At 48.0% G+C, this 8,243-nt stretch overlaps 1 protein-coding gene across 1 annotated transcript in view; it reads left to right on the top strand.

Moving 5' to 3' along the window:
- HTRA1 (HtrA serine peptidase 1) overlaps nt 1-5,675 on the top strand; it is a gene marked incomplete at its 5' end in the record, with an annotated part of 16,854 nt that extends 11,179 nt beyond the window's left edge. The window contains 5 exons of the mRNA XM_010130959.1: nt 12-44; nt 1,283-1,397; nt 1,516-1,573; nt 2,439-2,534; nt 4,952-5,675. Coding sequence (XP_010129261.1) covers nt 12-44; nt 1,283-1,397; nt 1,516-1,573; nt 2,439-2,534; nt 4,952-5,120 — 471 coding nt within the window. The remainder of the gene's footprint in view (nt 1-11; nt 45-1,282; nt 1,398-1,515; nt 1,574-2,438; nt 2,535-4,951) is intronic.
- Nucleotides 5,676-8,243: the final 2,568 nt, after the last annotated feature.

Genomic DNA, 8,243 nt, shown 5'->3' on the forward strand with positions numbered 1-8,243 from the left:
TTCATTTTCAGTATGGAAACTCCGGAGGACCCCTAGTCAACCTGGTAAGAGTTCCTTTAAGTTTGCTTGGCATCAAGCTTTTATGACTTTCTGAGTTCAAAACCCAACTAAACAAAACACCCAAACCAACCAACAAACACAGCTCTGCTCTCGAAATGGGATTTGGAGCTTTCGATGTCTGGCTGGCTACACACAGTTCACGTGGTTCTTACCAACCGCTTGTCTGCGTTTGTGTTGGCAAATGACAAGAAACGCTTGGGTTTCAATAGTTAAGGTGTTTACGGTTTGCATAGTTCCGAGGAAGTGTAATGCCCCGTTTTTTCTGCCCATGCCTTGCAAAAAGTGACAAGCACTTTCCTAAGTTGAGGCGTTTGCTCTCAGTGTTCACCTGCAGCAGCAGTGGTTTATTTTTGTATCCAGAAACTCGGCGTCATGGTTCAAATACCTGTCTACCCCTTTATATTGCGTGGAGGGGGTGGAAAACCCCATGGACTTATCGGAGTATCAGGGTTTATTTGCTGATGTTGTAGAACGTAGTCAGAGCTGACCTTGTGGCAGCTGGGGATAAGCCCGAGGGAGAACAAGCGAAGCAGGCTGCAAAACCCAGCTGCTGGGTGGGAGCTCTCAGGTGGGGCGCGCGGGGTCGGAGGAGAGGCGGTGGTCCTCCTCGAGGGACCACGCAGACTGGAAGCAGGGCTGGTCAGAGGATCTGCCTTGGAGAGCTGGCGGCGCCTGCCTCGCGGTACAATTTCAGCACCATTTAAATGGTGTGGCTGGATGTTTTTCTTCTGGCGTAGACCAGAGAAGGACGCTGCTGTTCAAACCAGGAGGTGACAGCAGAGATGTTTTATCTGAAACTCTCTTGGAGTTTCTATCCAAACTCTCACGTTTCCGGGAAAAGCTTGTGATTTTGGCGAACTGTGATTTTTCTTGATGCTGTGATGCAATATTTACTCAGGACGGGTTGGCGCCATGCTTTGAGAGGTGCCTGCTGAAACCAAAATTGCCTGTGGAATGTGCTGCTCGTCCGCTGCAAGCAGGAGAGCTGCCCAGATCTGATCCCTTCTCTGCTAGAGGCAAGACGAATACCCACATCAGTTTTCCAAAACTGTAGAACAGGTTTTGTCAATAGACTCAAAAAATTAGACTCAAACGATTTAGAAAACTGGAAACCAGCTGCAGAGTGTGGTGTGTGAATTTGTCTTTGGGGTTGGTGGAAGAACTCATCCGTTTGTCTTTGAGGCGTTTCACGTTTGCTAATAAAAGTGTCTTATTTCTCCAGGATGGTGAAGTCATTGGAATTAACACATTAAAAGTTACAGCAGGGATCTCATTTGCTATCCCATCGGATAAAATAAAGAAGTTCCTGACCGAATCCCATGACAGACAAGCTAAAGGTACTGTACTTCACCGCTTTGGAAGATAAAAAGATGAAAATAGTAGTAAACAGGGAGGTCTGCAGCCTTGGAGGCTCTCCTGGCAGGAGCGATTCAAGACCTGTTTTCCCTTTTGTAGGAAAAGCTATAACCAAAAAGAAATACATCGGCATACGCATGATGTCCCTCACGCCGAGGTAAGTACCCCTGGTGGTCCCTCACCTTGCCGCAGCGTGGTCACTGCATGCGTTTGGATCAAGCTCATGATCTGCAGAAAGCGCCAGGAGGATGAACCAGCAGCGTGTGCCTCTGGGGGCGCTGGCGACAACTCGCAGCCTATTTTTGCTCTCTTTTTCTCTGCATCTGCTACGTGGCTGAGCTCTCCTGTAGACTCTTGTATGAGCTTTTAAACAACTCCCTGGCCTTTTCTTCTCCTTAATGCTTCAGAAGAGAATAGCTAGTGACTGTTCATTTCTCCTGGGGCTCTCTTACTGCTGTTGCCATCTCTCCTATGCTGTCATGTGGGTCCAGGCAGAATTACAGCAGCTATGTGCGTACTTCCGTGTCTATAAAATTATTTTCATTAAACGACTCACTCAATGTAAAAGGAAGCTTTTGTGTGGACTTGCTTATTCGTACTCGAACCAGAAAAGGCTCGCGAGCAGGTGCTGCTGCGTCCTGTAGAATTAACCAGAAGCTTTCCCATGTGCAGGATCACAGGTATAACACAGCACTGAAACCTGAAGGGCTTTTTTTTCAGGCTTTCAGGATCTGCTAGTTCTGCAGTAGCGACCAGCTTTTGAAAAGCTTTCACTCCGATCCTCTGTATTGATTGAAAAGATTGTCTTTACCAGAAACAGGCATTAAAAAGCAATATGCATGCGAACGGTGTAGTAATTCTTGAACTCCTTGTAAGGGTTAAAAAGAATTGTGAAGCATCACATCCACACGTGTAAAATACCTCAGCTAGTGAATGTTAAGTGACTTAACTCAGTAAAAATGCATGATTTTTTTTTTCCCATCGTGTCAAAATACTTTTGTTGCCGTTTCTTCGTTTTCCAGCAAAGCTAGAGAGCTGAAGGATCGCCATAAAGACTTTCCTGATGTTGTCTCTGGGGCCTATGTTATTGAAGTAATTCCAGAAACACCAGCTGAAGTGTAAGTCCAAGTACTGTTCTCTCCAAACCGCTGCCACTGACTCAAGGGGGTAACGGCAGAGAGCGTTCCCTGATTAACTGGCTGCTCCGCTGATGCTAATTAACACAGTTACGACCATCTGATGGCTGTTAGGTTGTCTGCTGGCAGTTGGTGTGTGATTGTAGTTGGTCCCTGATGGGCAATATCACGAACGAATCAGGTTACTGCAGCAGAGCCCTGTCAGCGTTCCTGGCCAAAAGGGCAAGGGCTCAGTGGGCGTGAAAACTCAATTTTCCTTTTTCTCAGCGATTGCTTCCAAGACATCTGGCCAGAGCTGAATAGAGACGGTTGCTTGTGCCTGCTCCCCACCGCCCTGCTGGTCTCTCCTCTAGGAGAGCGCGGGAGAAGCTTTGTGGCCACCTCGTGAAGACCTCAGTGCTGGGCAAGCCCACCAGCTCTCCTGGCGTGCCGCCATCGGGGTGAAATCCTCTCTTGGCAGGAGATACACTCTTCCTGTGAGAGCTTTGTCAGGAGGCATGTTACTGGAACGTGCATTTGGTTTTGGAGAGCTGACCTTTTCCTTCGTGTTACTCAGTATTTGCTCAGAAGCCCACCAGCCGGTTGGTACCACGCTTCACGAGGTGCCTGGCTGTGAAGTACAGCATCTGGTGTGTGGTCACCGGCTCTGGGCTGGCTGGCTCTTGCTGGAGACGCTTCCCTTTCAGAGTTTGCTTGGTACGAAAAAGCTCAGTAATCCAGGGTAGGAGGTGGGAGACAATTCATTTTCTCTTAAGAGAAGAGTAAATCTTTGTGGCCCCAGAGAGGTGTGTGTAGCACCAAAGGCGTGCAGGCAGGGGACTGTTTGGAGCAGGCACGTGTTACCTCCTAGAGCGTGAGGCTGGTTGGGTGATGCCTTCTTGCTGCAGTTTGGATGCTGCTGTAAGACACACCACGACAGAGAGCACACTGGAGAGCTGGCGTTGCTGCACTGTCGGTAATTCTTGCGGGCAGCGCTGTTGGTGTATGTCCATAACGTCCAATTAAACTGCATTAGCATAGGACTAGTGTGGCTGCTGCAGCGTGGGACTGACCTCGCCGCCCTGACACGCAGGTCCGACCTGGAGGTACAGGAGATTCGTTACAGGAGTACAGGCACTAGCGGAGAGAGGGAGAGGAGCAATGCAGCGTGATGCACCCTCGTAACTTGAGGCCAACTCAAATCAGGATGCTTCATCCGAAAGCTGGCCTGGCAATTCCAGTGCAGCCCGCGTTTGCTCTGTCTCCCTCGCTGCCGGCCCCCCTGCCTGTGGGTGTCCCTGTGCTGGAGGTTTCCTCTCCCAGCGCACGTTGTGTCGGATGCGGGGAGAACATCAGGGCAGTTCTGCAGTGACCTGTTCTGGGTGTGAGTTGAGAGGAGAGGCTGCAGAGAGACCGAGATCATCCGGAATGGTTTCTCCCATGAAAATGTTTTAAGCTGTGTTTTCAGTAGGCGACCAGATCTGCTGCAAACGTTGGCCAAGGCACCCTGCTTGCAGGAGACGCTCATGTAAGGCGTCTTCGGCGGGTGGAAGAGGCCGATGACTGCTCTGTGGTTTTGTAAAGAAGGATTATGCTGAAGGGTTGAATCATGTCTGATCTGGTTACTGGTTAATATTTCCATAACTCGGAGCCAGATCCTTGTGCAAGACTGGGCAAGATGTTGTGGTCGATGGCATCCCTCACCACCCCGTCTCTCGGTCCTGGCAGCAGTCTCAGCCAGCTCCGGGAGAGACCCGCAGCCCAGGTGGTGCCATCTCCGTTTCTGGCCCGTCTTGCTTAGAGTCAGGAGGGTTTTGTTGTTGGTTTGCGTACGGTGGTGAGCTCAGGAGAAGGCATTCTGGGCGCCATGGGCAGGCAGGCAAGAGGAAGGACACGGATGCGTGTTTGGCGACGGGGCTAGGTTGCAGCGTGTGTCACTGTGTGCAGGTTTAAAGCTGAAGGGGCTGCCAGGAAGCTCTGTGTGGAGACCAGCGTGGACCTGGGACCGAAATCCCTCGTGGGTTAACACATAGTGCCACTCCAATTGCTTTGCATGGAAAATTTCCCCTCTAAACCGAGGGCCTGGGGCAATTATTTTACAAGAAAAGTACACGTCTCTCTCCTACCGAATGAGCAGTCCTGTTGCAGAATTGCTGCGCTCCTTGCAGCAGGGAGCTCCTTTGAAGACAGTGCAATACGGGATTCACCAAACCTGCACCTCCACCCGATTGCTGAGGTTTCTGCATTGTGACCTTCACCGCCTCACAAACGCTGATGGCTGTTTGCCCGCCCGCGGTGTCTCTGTGCAGCCGCCGTCGGGGGGGAAATGGGGGAGAGTCCAGCCAGCTTTTTTTGTAAACAGTGTTGTAAGGACAATGAAATGGCAATGAAAGTAACCCATTGCTGCTTTGTGTTTTCAGCGGTGGCCTGAAGGACAACGATGTGATTATAAGCATCAATGGACAGTCGATAAGTTCAGCCAGTGATGTCAGTGACATTATTAAAAAGGACAGTACGCTGAACATGGTTGTACGCAGGGGCAACGAAGACGTTATGTTAACAGTCGTTCCCGAAGAAATCGATCCCTAACCAGAAACATGAGCTGGATTTCATGTTTTCCTTTAACAGCGGTGGACTGCTTCCTCTCTCTCTGTGCTGGTGCAGGAAACGTTAGACTTCTGACCAACATTCTGCTTCTTCAGTGGATTAGTCTTGGCCAACAGAGTAACTTCTAATAGTTTAAGGTGCAAAATCATTGTAATTTCACATACTCCAGATGATAATTTTTTTTTCTGTATTATGTATGCAATGTATTCTTTACTGGCTGTTACATTCCCCGCTTAACAAATCGACGTTTGCTTCCCTGTGTTGAATAGATTGACCATGATTTCCACTAAGGTTTCAAGAAACCCCACGGACACAGTGTGTGTTGTGGTATTCAGGTATTTATAGGTTAGCTGTGTTTTAACTGGAAATACCGCTGTCAAGGACTAGTTGGTTTTAAAGAAAACTCAGCTGGGGGGAAAACAAAAGATTTGGTTTATAAACACAAAGAAATCGTGACCACAATAACCTTCTGAGGATCCCCTGCAGGACTTTAATACTATGGTATTTTCCTAGTGTTATTAAAAGAATTCAACAGTACTTCCCCTTGTGGAGTCGTCTTCTTTAACAGCACGTCTGCCCGAGAGGATGTCCTGGTGGTCTCCTTGTTCTCACCGTAAACCGTAACACTGACTTTCCAGCGTGCCCTTGTATCGCTGCGCTCGTCCATCCGCTTTTCTCAGCGTGGCCGGCCCAGTCTGTCCCATTGGCTGTCACGGGTTAGCATCTGTCTTCCAGATGTTCATGCAGATCCTTAGTGTTTCAATATGACTTCACCAATGCCTGGCATCTGTCTGCCCTCTATAGCACTTGTCATATGGTGGTCCTGTCACGTTCCAGTTCAGGAACTGGGATGTTTGTAACTGTTGTAGATCTGGCCTTAGGCTCGTTCTGCCCCGCTGTTCTACTCGCAGTCTTGAGCGCCGGGGTGTGTGTGGAAGGACCTGGGATTGACCAGGATAGCGGGCCTTTCTCTGACATAGAGACTAATCTTTGTACAGATATTTATGGATGCCCTGGGAGCTTGGGTGGTGAATGGGATTGTCTTACTGTGAAGAACAACCAGCTAAATTCAGTTGGTGTAGTGACTCATGGGGTGAACCATAGCTGGAGCAGCTGTTCCTTTCTCTCCTCTGTTGTATCTGGGAGAATAAAATCAAGGTCTATAGACGAGTTTTTGGTGACTGTCATTCCTAAACATGTTCTTCTTTTGGAAACCACTTCCTGGTGAAGCTCTTTTCAGCTGGGTGGCTGCAGTTCATGATTTTTGAAGAAAAGGGCTGCATTCCATGCAATTCCAGCAAGAAATCCTCCAGGCCCAGGTCCCTGACACGGAGTCATAGAATTATCTGGTTGGAAGAGACCTCTAAGACCATCAAGTCCTCCTCCTGCCAGCTGCATTTCAGTGCTGTTTCAGCCTCCTGTTGAAGTGGCTTTGTAGTGTGCAGGCCATCTGTGGTGTGCTGATGCACAGCTCTCGGCAAAAACGGCCTCAAAACCCACCGTCCTCCTCCGCTACCGCACCTCACCCAGCCAGCGCAAACTGGGCTGAAGCCCCAAAGCTGGGAAATGGATTTAAAATAGAAGTTATTTTTCATCCGCCTTTTGATTTCAAAACAACTTTTGCATAATTTACGGAGCTGGTTGATCCTTTTTTTTTTTTTCTTTTCCCGGTTGTGGTGGTGATCTCTTCACGTATTTTTTTTTTTGCTTGGTTAAATTTCCGGGCTTGGTGTTTCGTTTTTTTTTTTTCTTTTCCCGGTTGTGGTGGTGATCTCTTCACGTATTTTTTTTTTTGCTTGGTTTCTAGCTGGCTGCTTTGGCTTACCGGAGCTGATGTCCTTGCAGTGATGGCTGCACAGCACCTCTTTATGCCTGGGCTTTACGTAGAGGTGCAGGAGCTCACTCCTCAGACGATGCTCAGGTTTGGTGTGTCCCTTAGGCAAGAGGCAAAGGAACTTGACTTCTGCGGAGGGTTTTCCTGGGATTAGGGAAGCCTCTGACCATATTCCTAGCCTGCAGCTCCATCTAGTGGGGTGCAGAATGGTCTGTCATTGCAGCCAGCCGTTGCCCACCACACGTTTGAAAGTGGTGTTCTGATTTATCTTTTTTGTTTAATTTAGTTTATTTCTGTGCATCAGATACTCATAACCACAAACATCCTGAAAAACGTTTAGAATTTACTCCTCTAGAATCCAGCCATGCTTGCGGCTACTCGGATGGTTTCTTGCAATCACGATTCTCTCTAAATGTTTTTTAAGTGTTTAAAATAAGGTTGCTGATAAGCAGAGACGCAGAAGCAAAGGTCATCTTTAATACAATTAATTAGCCAGCGTTTTCGATGTGTTAATGGGCTGTAGATTTGGAATGGTTTTTCTTCTCTGCTGCTTCAACTCACGGTTCTTTCCAAAGTGCAGTTGAAAATGCTTTGTACAGCATAGCTCTGGCACAGTTTGCATAAATATGGGTTTCCTGGAAATTTTAGCAAGTGTTGGACGCTAAATCAGGGCTATTGGACATTCTGGCTTGATTTTCAGTATTTTGGAATGTCTGAAATGGAAACTGGAGTTGCTGTGTATGTGATGCCGACTCAGTGGCTGCATGTGGCTGCGCTCTCTGAGGTGGTTTCAAAAGCTCATTCACTTATTCCATGAGGCAAATGTCGCGAGCTGTAAAGGAAACGGTCATGACTAACAATTGTCCGGTTTCGGTGGGTTATGTGCCAAGCAGCAAGGTCTTGTGGTTTCAATACCAGAGGACTTTTTTCCTTTTACACCCCCCCACCCCCCCATTTTCTGTTTATATTAAAGCTGAGGATGTTTTAAAACTTCATCTTTCCAAATTACAGAGAAAGAGAGAGAGAGATCTAGTGGGGCATTAGATTGTATATCAGAAAAATACCGCAGAGGTGATGAAATCTGCGGTTACAGGAGAAATAGCGGAGACCAAGAGGCTGGCAGTGAATGACGAGTGCCACCAAGGATGAGTTTGCATGTGATGGGAGGGTCACTGCAGGATCCTTTTCATCCTCAGAGTGAGAATAAAGAAACGTTCATTTGAGGTTCCAGGCATCATTTTAATGGGATCGTATTTGAGATTATTCCTGCT

The sequence above is a fragment of the Buceros rhinoceros genome, unplaced genomic scaffold, assembly GCF_000710305.1.
Source record: "Buceros rhinoceros silvestris isolate BGI_N320 unplaced genomic scaffold, ASM71030v1 scaffold3302, whole genome shotgun sequence".
Taxonomy (NCBI): domain Eukaryota; kingdom Metazoa; phylum Chordata; class Aves; order Bucerotiformes; family Bucerotidae; genus Buceros; species Buceros rhinoceros.